The sequence below is a fragment of the Dama dama genome, chromosome 18 (assembly GCF_033118175.1).
Source record: "Dama dama isolate Ldn47 chromosome 18, ASM3311817v1, whole genome shotgun sequence".
Taxonomy (NCBI): domain Eukaryota; kingdom Metazoa; phylum Chordata; class Mammalia; order Artiodactyla; family Cervidae; genus Dama; species Dama dama.
Genome location: NC_083698.1, coordinates 77,504,340 through 77,517,452, shown reverse-complemented (window position 1 = coordinate 77,517,452; position 13,113 = coordinate 77,504,340). Strand labels below are relative to the sequence as shown.

The following is a 13,113-nucleotide window of genomic DNA, read 5'->3' as shown; positions in this document are numbered from 1 at the left end:
GCCAACAGAGATTGATGTGGAAACAAAGTGATCGTTCAGCCTGCTTTGTAATCTGTGTGACCATACTCTCTTACAGCCAGTACTCCATTACTGTCAGAGTGTGGTTGCCCTGGGAAGTTTTCGCTTTCAGTCAGCAAGCTCATTACTGAAAACTATTATAAGATAAATGCCCTTGAGTCATACACTTGTCTTATTGCCATGGTGTTTTCTGATAAGTGGTTCTTCCCACAAATGAGCATACTTCATTTGCCATCTGTTTAAAATCATAGCAGAATGGGAACTAGTAACTTGAAGCCTAAGGAACTAGTAACTTGAAGCCTGTCTCTTTCATACACTGGAATTCTGACAAAGAATGTATTGAGCATTACTTGTTCTTTCATTCTTTTTAGATTCTTCTTAATCCTTTGGTGAAAACTCTGTGACACGAGATGGCTGCGAATAAGCCCAAGGGTCAGAATTCTTTGGCCTTACACAAAGTCATCATGGTGGGCAGCGGTGGTGTGGGCAAGTCTGCGCTGACTCTGCAGTTCATGTATGATGAGGTAAGTGCCGATGGCATCATGGATGTCAAAGTTGGGGCTTGCACAGAGTATTTCTCTAGCTTAGTTTTGGTTGTGGTTTGGATGGATTCCTTGAATCTTTGAAAGCCACTGATCATTTTTTTCCTGGTTTTAAATTCAGAGTCAACATTTGTATACAGCTTGATTTACAAAGTTGAGAGTTCAAGGTCCTTAAAAACGTTATGCTTTTAAAAAACAGAACAAAAGTGAGAACAGTACCTATCTCTGAGCAATATGTGACTTTTTTTAGTGTCTTAATAGTGAGACCCACCTTGAATTAATAGAACTGGTAGATATAGTACCTGATTGAGACTTGAGGTTAACATATATAAGGTATCCTTTAATAACTCAATGAAAAAATCATTTATTATATATTTGGCCTGGTACTACACTCACCACTAAGCAGGTGAAGGCTGTGTCCCTGAAATAAAATAACTTAACAGGTTACAGATTTGTGTGCATGTATTTGTATTAGACTTTATGGCCCCAGAGTTAAGGTCTCAGCCTATATACAGCAATGTATTTTTTCCATAGAGCATTGTTATTAAGGCTAAATGATTTGAGTTGCTAATCAAATTTAAGCATTTTTCCTCAATTCTTCTTCCTCCCAAATAGAAGTAAGGATTTATGGTTACTCTTTCTTACCTGGTTCTCACAACAGTCTTGTGTGGTAGGTAGTGGTATGCTCATTTTACAGATGAGAAAACAGAAGTTACCCAACCTGCCCACTCAGAGTGACCTCTGATGAGGAACTCAGTGTTAAACCTGGTCTTCTGAGAAAAATATCCTGCAGATTTTTATCACCCAGTGTCTCTTTTCATTGCCTGCTCATCAGCATTTCTTCCATACACAGAGAACTTTAAAAATTTTTTTATTTAGTTGGTTTACAATATTGTATTAATTTCTTCTCACACAGAACTCTTAAATCCTGAAGTTGTCCTGCTTATGATAAACAATTTGGAGGGGGAAAATTAAAATGGTATTTTAAATGGAATTGCTAATTTATCTGTTCAGTTCTGTTCTTCATAATAGTCACCTGAATAGCTGCTTTTCTTTAAATTAATCCTTAAATCAGTCCCCTTCTTGATAGTAAGGCAGTCAAAAGTAAGAATGTTCGTATGTCTGATGTTTGATGAATGATTAAGCTTTCATTTAATATTCATAATATTATCAGATACGATAACTGAATATATCCATTAAATATTTATAAATGTTTATAAATACTTGACATTTGTGAAATAATAGCCTGTAATTATGGTAGAATGTTCTATATCTTTTACAGTTACAAATACACTGTGTTTGGTTTCTCAGTAAATACTTGTTGAGTGTCTCCATGTACCAGACACTCTTCGAGGCTTTGAGGAGACATTGATGAATAGACTGGTCAAGGTCCCTGCCCCCAGGGGTTAAATTCTAGTATGGGGATTTAGACATTGAGCAAATAAATAAGAAAATATCAGATAAGTATTTATAGGAACTAATTAAAAGCCCACAAAAGTAAGTGTGTATATATATATATACACACACACCAACAATGTTACTCTAATCAAAACTATCAAAGTGAGATTTAGAGAATAAAAGTTAGAAGTACAATTGTAAAGTGGTTTAATTATGCTATTTTTAAAAGTGGGAAGACAGGGGAGAAATCTCAGAGTTCAAGATTTGACATTCTACAGAGTAGTATAAGTCACTTTTTTGCCTCGGTTCATTTTGGAGAAAGAAAAGATTTAACCATGCTTTCAATACTTACCTAAATATTGACTTTGAAGTCATTTTCTACAATTCTAACATGAAAATTTATATTTGGAGTCACAAAAAAGGATTTAAGAACATTTGATAAAATACCTATGTAATAGTTTTTGCAGATATAGTGTTTTAAGGAAGAGAAGAGTCATGGTTTTCAAGCTTTCAATCGCCTAGAGCTGTTCAACCTCCACTTTTTATAAAAGAAAAGACCTCTGAATTGTCTATGATGGAAATTTAAACAAATGTAGCTTTTACCACTAGGGAAAATTTAATGAAGGCTACATGTGGCCTCTCAGTACTATTTTGGCACCTTCGTGGAATCTGTATTTCAAAATAAGGAACTTTGAAAAGTAAAGGTGATTTAGAAATGGAAGTGCTTTCCCTCATTCCCAGTTTGTGGAGGACTACGAGCCGACCAAGGCCGACAGCTATCGGAAGAAGGTGGTGCTGGACGGGGAGGAAGTGCAGATTGACATCCTGGATACAGCCGGGCAGGAGGACTACGCGGCCATCAGGGACAACTACTTCCGCAGCGGCGAGGGCTTCCTCTGTGTCTTCTCCATTACTGAAATGGAGTCCTTCGCAGCCACAGCCGACTTCAGGTACGTCAGGGCGCCGTGTCGCGACACTGCGAACAGCGGCCTCCTCGGCAGCGAGTGGGCGGCTGGAGGCTCTTGACCTGGCCGCCCTTCCCTCGCGCTGTGCTGAGCCCCTCTCTGACCTCAGCCTGGCTGTCCTCCGTGCGCTCGCGCTCACCTCCCGGCCCTCGCCTCCCGCCGGCTCTGCCAGCGCCAGCTGCGGCGCAGCCGGAGTGTGACAGCCCGCGCACGCAGAGTCTCCTTGTGTGTTCCTGAAGTGTTTCCCTTTGGAGTACAGTACCGCTGCTGCCGTGAAAGCAGATGCCTGGATCACGTCACGGCTCTCTGACCCAGATTTTGAGTCTGTCTGTGTTAGTCACGCGTGTCTCAGCGCCTGTGTCGTGCCCAGCAGGCACGTCGCCATCCTCCTCAAACACACACTGAACTTTTAGTGGAAATAATACCACCATAGATACACACACTGCCTTGTTATACAATCTTTTTAATATCTTATTTACTGTTTGTTTAATCGAAGTCCGTCCTCCACTTGATTTGGGACAGGGGATTGGGGAAGTGATAAAGGGGAGAGGTGTTCTCTCTATACATAAGAAAAATACAGCATAAATAAGTTCTTAGAGTAGTGTCATAAATACAGCATGCACAAAAACAAATATTCTTTATGTATTTTTATTTAGATACACATGATCTGCTTTGGTGTTGGGGGGCAGGTGCAAAAGAAGCATATAATATATCCTCTGTTTTCAACATTCACACAGCCTGTTGAATAAGGCGTGAGACCCAGTGTCAGTTAGTGATAAAGAAGATATGGACAGTGACTGTTACAGGGGATCCAGGGGATGAGAGGAGTTGGAGGCCTTCAAGAGATAGATAACCTTGAAGGATCACAAAGATTTCCAAAGATGAGGAAGGACGTCATCCCTAGTGTTTGGGCAGGAAACTGAACCAGTGCTTACACAAAGCATTCCTCTTCATGTATAGATGAAAGTCCCAAGAACGCAAAAGATTCTAAGAGAAGCTTCTTTGTAGAAAAGCATGTCACTGAGAAACTTAGGAAATGTAAATTTATTTGTAAAATTAAGTTTGCTGGTTTCTGTAAGGAAGAAGTTTTTGTCCATGATAAAGTGCAAAGAGTGGCAGATTCTGGTAACTTGTAACCCTGGGAGACATATTGAAAGTTACCAGTCAGTGCTTATTCATTCTTTGAAAAAATATTTGAGTGCTTATTCTGTAGCAGATTCTGTTCTAAGTAATGGAATACATTTTGTCACCATAGTCACCAAAGCCAGAATGGTATCTCAAGGGAATGAGGTATTTTTACGCCAAGAGAAAAAGTCTTGGGCTGTTGCTATTACAGAAAATAAATGAATCATTCATTACCCTCTTGTCCTACCTCCAATGTGTTGCCCTTCCCATAAATAAAAAATGTTCCTGGTAACTGACCAGGAGTAGGAAAGCCATTTTTGAGGTGGTCTGAATGGTAATAGAAGAGTAGGCGCTCCACATGATCTGACCTGCAAAGTATAGAGCAATGTCAGCTCCTCTTTTTTTTTTATTGTAGTTGATTTTTAAAAATCTTTTATTGAAGTATAGTTGATTTACAATGACATGTTAATTTCAGCTCTACAGCAGAGTGATTCAGTTTTACATACCTAATTATTTTTTTATATTTTCCATTATGGTTTGTCATAGGTTATTGAATGTAGTTCTCTGCGCTATACAATGGGACCTGGTTGTATATCCATTTTATATGTAATAGTTTACATCTGCTAATCCCAAACTCCCCCAACCCATTCCTCCTTGGCAACCCTAAGCCTCTCTTAGACTGTGTCTAAGTCTTTTTCCATAGATAGATTCATTTATGTCATATTTTAGATTCCATACATAAGTGATATCATATGGTATTTCTCTTTCTGACTTGCTTCACGTGGTATGATCATCTCTAGTTGCATCCACGTTGCTGCAAATGGCATTATTTCATTCTTTCTTATGGCTGAGTAGTATTCCATTTTATCGGCACCATATCTTCGTTATGCATTCACTCATCTGTTGATGGACATTTAGGCCATTTCTGTGTCTTTGCTATTGCGACTAGTGCTGCTAAGAACACGGGGGCACATGTATCTTTTTGAATTAGAGTTTTGTCTGGATACATGTCTAGGAGTGGGGTTGCTGGATCATGTGGTAGTTCTTAGTTTTCTGAGGACCTTCCATACAGTTTTCCACAATGACTGCACAAATTTACATTCCCACCAATAGTGTAGGAGGAGGACTGTTTCTCCATACCCTCTCCAGCATTTGCTATTTGTAGACTTTTTAATAATGGCCATTCTGACTGGTGTGAGGTGGTACATCAGTAGAGTTTTGATTTGCATTTCTCTGATAATTGTCAGCTCCTAAATGTAGCCTTCCTGGGCCTCCTATCACGAAGGCAGAATCCACTGTTTCCTCATCGGTGATTGTGATATACTTTGCACAGCCCCAGTAGCACACTCACCACACTCTGACACTGAGATTTCTGTATGCTGTGTGTTTTTCCTGACAAGGTAAAAACACTTGGAAGCAGAACCCATTTCTTACCCATTTCAGTATCCCTGATACCCACATTTGGCACAGTTGCCCACATATAACTTAGAGTGCTTATAAGTGTTCAATAGAAATGTTAGAAAACCCTGTTGCCTTTTGTGGTTCTCACTTTCCTCAAATAAAAATGAGGCTTGACCAGTTTGTAAAGATGCTTTTCTATTCTAAAATTTTATAATTGTCTCTCAAACTCCAAAGGGAGCATCACTTTAAGCAAAAATGCCGGTAATGATTACAGTCATCACAAAGGTCACTGATCACCCTAACAAATTTAATGATAATGGAAAAGTTTAAAATATTGTGAGAATTACCAAAATGTGACACAGAGACACAGAGTGAGCAAATGCTGTTGGAAAAGTGGCCCTGATGGACTGGCTTGACACAGGGGGATGCAAACCTTCAGTCTGTTAAAAAAGAGAAAGCAGTATCTGCAAAGCACAGTAAAGCTAATTGCAGTATAACAAGGTGTACTTGTATCAGTAGTACTTCATAAATTGTGATAAATTGTGTTGACAACAGGGGAAACTGGGTGTGGGGACATACAGGAACTCTGTCCTGTCTTCACACCTTCTCTGTAAATCTGAAATCATTCTAATATAAAGAGTTTGTTTTGAAAAAGCCTTTAGAGGGACTTTCCTGACAGTCCAGTAGTTAAGACTCTGCACTTCCACTGCAGGGGGTGCGGGTTCAATCCCTGGTTGGGGAACCAAGATCCCACATGCCATGCAGCCTGGCCAAAACGTAAAAAAGGTTTTAAAAACAAGACATTTAGAATGAAGTTGCATTTGATACTTTCACTTCATGCCTCTACTGCCATATTTGTACTCTTCTTTGGTGTATTTTTCCTCCATCAATGAAGTGAATGTGAAGCTCAAATGATTGAGAGTAGATAAAGGAAGGCGTGCTGCTGGTTTCCTCCCATGTAATAAATGAGCTCATTGTTCAGAAGCATAAATAAATGCCTGCATGTGTTATTTGTTATTTTAACACACAGAGATATTTCTTGCTCATTTCCTCTTACCAAGGGAGCAGATTTTAAGAGTAAAAGAAGATGAGAACGTTCCATTTCTGCTCGTTGGAAACAAATCAGATTTGGAAGATAAAAGGCAGGTTTCCGTAGAAGAGGCGAAAACCAGAGCCGACCAGTGGAACGTTAACTATGTGGAAACATCTGCCAAGACGCGGGCCAATGTTGACAAGGTAAAAGGGGACCCTCCTCACCATGACATCATGTTGAAATAGGTTGATTTGCTTAACTCGGCTCCATCTGTGTCTAGAGAGTCTGTTGAGACTTTCAGAGAGATTTAATACACGTTGATGTTTATCAGCCCTGAATTCTCAAGTACACCGTGTTAGGACTTTCTTGACTTCACCTTGTCCTTAGGTTCCCAAGGGGCATAAAAACATGAGACAACCACAGCCAGATGTACTTTTTTTAAAGCACTGGCCAGATTCCTGACCTGAATCCCCCCTCTTTTTTTTTTTCCTTTTTTTTTCCTGATTGGCTGGAGAATCTCAGAGCTGACACCTGCCCATCCCCACTCAAGTTCTCCCAAGTGAAGGTGGCTCCCAAGATGAAGGAGCCCCGAGGGAGAGGGCTTTGAAATCTCTGTCACCACGGCTGCACTCCCCACTCTCCACCTCTGATCTCCACCCCCTCGCCCCCCTCTCCACCCAGGGGAAAGAGAATTCCTCTGCCCTCTTCCCTCATCTTTGCAGATTGTGCAGATTGGCCCTTCCTGGAGACCAGGTGAGGAACACCTTGGAGCCTTCCCGGGTGCCGTTCATCCACCCCCCGACACCACTGTCCGTGTTCAGGAAGCCTGCTGCTGGGGCTGGAGCAGCTCTGGGTGGGAGCCCTTCCAGGGAGGCCTTTTCAGTCCCCGAGTATCCCAGCCCTACAAGTGCCTCACAAAAACTAACATGCAGAAGGATTGCCTACAAAGCCTGATAAACTTAGGTTCCTGGGTCTTCTCCAGAGACTTGGATTCGTTTGCTCTGGGGTGGGTCCTAAGAATTTGCAGATCTAGTTAGCTCCTGGGTGTGCAGGTGGGGTGGTGGACCGCACTTGAAGGAACGCTGCCCTAGGTGTCCGCAGGTGTTGGTGAACTACTCTGCTGTGTCTGTAGATCCATAACCCTGGTCCAGAAATCCTGATGTTGAAAGCTTAGAGGTTCGTTCTGCCTGTTTACTGTAGGTGTGAAGACATTGTCATTTTAAGCTCACTTTTTTTTTCCAGTCACACAGTCAGATTCCTCTAAGTCCAGGATATTGTTACAACATGCTAGAAGAGTTCTACTCAGTAAACCAGTTTCTGCTAGTTACAGCAAATATTTTTTAACATACTAATGAAATATTGTTTAAGATTCAGTGTGTATATGGTTTTGAAAGGCACCACAGAACAGTATCTTAGGATATACATACTTTGTTTCCTCCTGTTTAATATCTCGAGCAGATGGTAGAACACACACTAAAACCTATTTGAACTAAGGGGGGGTGGGGAGGAGAGGTGAGCAGTAGTGTCCAGCTCTGAGGCTTGCAGCAGTCCTCTGGTGTCACCTGCTGGCATCAGAGGCCCCGGGAAAGTACAGTCATGTAACTTGTCACAGTTATCACAGGAGGGTGAGAAAAAGACCAGCAACCCAATGGGAAACAGTCAAAAAATATAGACACCCTTGTAGAAAGAAGTACAAATTGCTTTTAAAGTTTAAAAGCGGCTTAGTCTAACTTATAATAGGAAGCGCAATTTAAAAACAGGACTTTTTTTTACCTGTTACATTGGGGAATAAAGCAACTAGACTGGTGATAATACTGTTGACAGGAGTGTGGGGAGGAGGGGAAGGGAATGCTCATATGTTTGTGGAAGGGCAATTTGGTGATTATCAAGATTATGGCCCCACTAATTCAAGTCCTAAAATTTATATAAAGTCATACATCAATGCATAAGTATGTTCAGCAGTAATCACTGAAGCATTATCTGTAGAAACAAAAGATTTGACATATCCAAGTGCCCAATAACAGACTATTTTAAAGGCTGGTGCATCCATATATGGAGAAGGCAATGGCACCCCACTCCAGTACTTTGCCTGGAAAATCCCATGGACGGAGGAGCCTGGTAGGCTGTGTGGTCCATGGGGTTGCTAAGAGTCGGACATGACTGAGCAACTTCACTTTCATGCATTGGAGAAGGAAATGGCAACCCACTCCAGTGTTCTTGCCTGGAGAATCCCAGGGACGGGGGAGCCTGGTGGGCTGCCGTCTATGGGGTCACACAGAGCCGGACACGACTGAAGCGACTTAGCAGCAGCAGCAGCAGCATCCATATGATGGAATATTGTACGGCCATTAAAAAGAAATGAAGATAACTTCCCTGGTGGTACAGTTGATAAGAATCTGCCTCCCAGTGTAGGGGACCCAGGTTCAACCCTAGACCATGAAGATCTCACTATGCCGCGGAGCAGGTAAGCCTGTGTGCTACAACTACTGAGCCTGTGTGCTGCAACTGCTGAAGCCCACACACCTGGAGCCTGTGCCCTGCAACAAGAGAAGCCACTGCAATGAGAAAAGCCTGTGCACCGCAACTAAGAGTAGCCCCCACTCACCACAACTAGAGAAAACTTCGAGCAGCAGTGAAGACCCAGCAGGCCAAAAATAAGTATTTTTTAAAAATGAAGGTAGAGCCAAATGTGCTGATCTTCAGCATTAGGAAATGAAATACAGAACAGTAGCAGTAACTGTAGTTTGCTGCCATCTGTGTTTGAAGCACATCATGCACACAGGCACACATGTATGTGTGTCTCGGGGATATGCAAGAATCTAGTACCTGTGGCTGCCACCAGGTAGATACATTTTTCACAAGCACCTCAGTGGCTGCAGAAAAGTAACGTGCAACAACTCTTCAGCCACAGTGTGAGTCCACATCCTTCAGGCCCAACTCATTGTGCCCTCAGACGCGTCCCTGGAGAATCCCATGGACCGAGGAGCCTGGTGGGCTACAGTCCAAAGAGTTGCACAGAGTCGGACACAACTGAAGCAACTTAGCACACATGCACGCACAGACATTTGTTAGTGATATTGAACTTTTGAATTATTACACTAAGAGCTTTTAAATTATTATGCTAATATCTCCCATTATTTGCCAATTTCTAGACAGACAAAAATTGATAAATCCTAAAATACTGTGCAACAAGCAGTTATCTTCTAGTGCCTGGTATCAAAATACTAAAGGAAGCAGTCATTTTCCACAGCTGTTTTTAAAAATGGGGCTGAAGAAAGGTTAATAAATGAAAATTTTATTAAATCACTTTAAAATAGTAATTGATAAAATATATTTGCTAATTATTAATTACTCAAATGTAATCCACTGGGTTACATCTTCAGAGCTATCACTTGCGGTGCTTTTTTATTTTTATCTTGAAAATTCAGATGGAAGATTAGGTTATATTATGTAAGCAGATTTTACCCGAAAGTGTAGTTCAGAAAATCTTCCTGTTTTCCCATTTTTTTAATGTACTTGGAAGAAGCAGACTTTAGTTATATGCTTTCCTGTCTTTGTATTCCCCAAATAAGAGCTCTTTAATATTCATATATTACTCCCAATGTTTACTGCTGTAATTCAGAGATGCAGGAACATATTATCTACTTGCTTTATTCTGTTTTCTTCTCTGTAGGTATTTTTTGATTTAATGAGGGAAATTCGGGCCAGAAAGATGGAAGACAGCAAAGAAAAGAATGGAAAAAAGAAGAGGAAAAGTTTAGCCAAGAGAATCAGAGAAAGATGCTGCATTTTATAATCAGAGCCCAAACTCCTTTCTTATCTTGACCATACTAATAAATATAATTTATAAGCTTTGCCATTGAAGGCTCAATTGACTGAAATTACTTTAACATTTTGGAAATTGTTATGTATCTCTAAAAGCATGAATTGGAACTGCACTGAAAGTCAAATTCACTTAAAAAGAAATTAATGTGGCTTCACCAAGAAGCAAAGTTCAACTTATTTCATAATTGCCTACATTTATCACGGTCCTGAATGTAGCGTGGGCGCTTGTGTTTTGCCGGCAGTCTTTCTTGAACTGTTCGAGAGGTGAGAATGGGGGTGGGCAATGGGAGGAAAGGCCACTTCCTCTGGTTTATTATAAAGCTTAAATTTTATAACCATTTTAAAATGTCTTGGTCTTCTACTGCCTTGAAAAAAAAAAATGACAATTGTGAACATGATAGTTAAACTGTACCACTTTTTTTTAACCATTGTTATGCAAAATATAGAAGAAAAAGTGACTGGCATGATTGTTGCATATAGTTCAATTGAGAGTAATTCATCTGTGAACCTGCATTAATTACCTGGTGATTAACTTAGAAAAGTGGTGTAAACTTGTACATGGAAATTTTTTAATATGCCTTAATTTAGAAACTGAAAGATACCTGGTTACATCATTCTGGGTTGTATCCTCATGGTGCCGTGGGCCCACTGCCCACGTGTCCTGGTGAGAGAATACGTGTCGGGATGGAGGACAACTTTTGTATAGAAGATGCTCAAGAAATAACTGCTAGAGTCTGTCCAAATGTAAAATGTGTGCCATACTCTGGTTCTTGAAAATGAAGTTCCAGAGCCCCTTGATTGCTTTTAATTAACTGTAAGGTAGTTTAAAAATGAAGGACCAGCATATACTTGTAAGATAATTTTAGACTATGAGGATTCAGTATGTCTCAGTGAACCCTTATTCTTGAAGATGCTGATCCCTGGAAATCCTTTTATGCAAGTGGTGAGCATGTGTTAAGATTTTGATCTCTTTGGAGCAGGGCATAGGAAAAGTGTCCACGGTGCTAATGCGTTTTGCACTAGACCACTTCGGGAAAGTAGTTGTGCTTGCCATCTGTTAACTTCTAAATTTGTATTCCTGAGGTTGCAGTTTGGCTGTGCGGGAGTTACTAGGAGTGTTTGTAGTCTGTGTTCATAATGAAGAACACTGTAGTTACATTTTCCTAAAGTTAACATCGAACAGCCAAACCTGAGGATAGTGCAGAAAACATGTTTGCCCCCAAACAGTAGGCTGTGTCCCCGTTGTACGGCATGCCCACTGAAGGGACATAATTTCAATGGGAGATATACCACTATCAGATTTTTCTTTTCTTTGGAATGGGACTAAGGCAGTTGTTTCAATAAAGTTTTACTTTCTTTATGCTCAGTCTTAATTTCAGCAAGTCAAAGATGTGTTCAGGCATTCCAGGTAACAGATGTGTATGTAAAGCTAACACAAATAGGCTACTTAGGAACTGAACTCTTTAGATACTACATCCAGCTTGTCATGTTAAATATGTGTCCTTAAAGGGTTTGAGATGTACATCTTTCATTTCGTATTTTCCATAGGCTATGCCGTGTGCAGAATTAAAGCTCCCCATGTAAGCGCAGCCCCGCGGGCCCAGCAATCTCCACGTGTACTTGTTGCTGTCTCGTTTAACCAGGGGTCCTAACCACTAACGTTGTGACTGTGCTTTGAGACCTTTCCTCTCCTGGGTACTGAGGTGCTATGAAGCCAAATGACAAAGACGCATCACATGTCTTAGGCTGATGCCACTACCCGACTGGTTTATTTGCAATTTGAGCCATTTAAAGACCAATAAACTTTCTTTTTTTAAATGTTTGTGGTGTTACTTGATGTTTACAATGGAACATGTAAAATTCAACCTGGGCATCCTTACCAGAGACTTGAAAACACCTCAGTCTTTTGAGCTATCAGTTTAGGGACTTCTGTGTGAGAAGAATCCTGTACCAGATGTCCTCGGTCTCAGGACCATCATTACTCAGGTTTAAGCAGGGCTCAGAAATGGCAGAGCCCCACCTGCACAGTTGCATGGAAGGCACTCTTCTGCTGTCACCAGAGTCCTCCATTGTACTTTACTTTTCGAATACTACTCGACTCCTGAGTGGGTAGGTGGCAGCTTTATATTCATTTTGTAAATCAGACTGATCCCCAGAGACAATTCCTTTTCCAAATTGTGGCAGGAGGAATCCCCCCTCCCCCTGCCATCTCATCATACTTCAGGCTTTCACTCACATTTGATGTCTGTCTGGAAAACAGTGGCCTACTAGCCGTCACACAGCCCCTGGGCTAGAAATGATCTGGCCCAACATTGAACACAACCCTTCAAAATCCAATTCACTTCAATTTCTTAATTCATAAGCAGTGAGCACATTTATAATTGGCATAATTTTAATCTCGCTATACGGACCCATTCTTAACACTAATCAGGGGCATGATGTTGAACATTATATACTAAAAGGTTAGATTAAGTTGTCTCAAAGTGAATCAGAATGTCATTTTCAAAATTTTGTAACGAAACGTAAAATTTAAAACTATCAAAGCATTTACCAGAACTTAACAGTTTTCAAACTAATCCTTTTTTTAAAAAAAATCCATCATTAAAAGTCCCCTTTAGCAAATTGCTTTGAAAGTGAAAAGTGGACAGACCAATAGAGGCCTTCATTCATGCCCTTAGTTTGTGATAGGTGTTTATGAACCACCTACTGTGGGCCCTGCTGCAAATATAATAGGTGAAAGGACAGGCATGATGAGTTCAGGACAAGTGCAGATTCACACAGAGGGAAGGACCTATGTGTTACAAGG

The 13,113-nt window shown here is 40.8% G+C and overlaps 1 protein-coding gene across 5 annotated transcripts in view; it reads left to right on the top strand.

Moving 5' to 3' along the window:
- The window catches only part of RALA (RAS like proto-oncogene A), a 68,881-nt gene extending 56,756 nt beyond the window's left edge, over positions 1-12,125 (top strand). For 4 of the 5 annotated variants that reach the window (XM_061165668.1, XM_061165669.1, XM_061165666.1 and 1 more), the window contains 4 exons: positions 390-542; positions 2,700-2,908; positions 6,511-6,685; positions 10,156-12,125. In XM_061165668.1, the coding sequence (XP_061021651.1) occupies positions 429-542; positions 2,700-2,908; positions 6,511-6,685; positions 10,156-10,278 (621 nt within the window). In that variant the 5' untranslated portion in view covers positions 390-428 and the 3' untranslated portion in view covers positions 10,279-12,125. Of the gene's footprint in view, positions 1-389; positions 543-2,699; positions 2,909-6,510; positions 6,686-7,204; positions 7,236-10,155 lie in introns of all 5 variants that reach the window. The other variant, XM_061165670.1, reaches the window with a different exon arrangement.
- Positions 12,126-13,113: the final 988 nt, after the last annotated feature.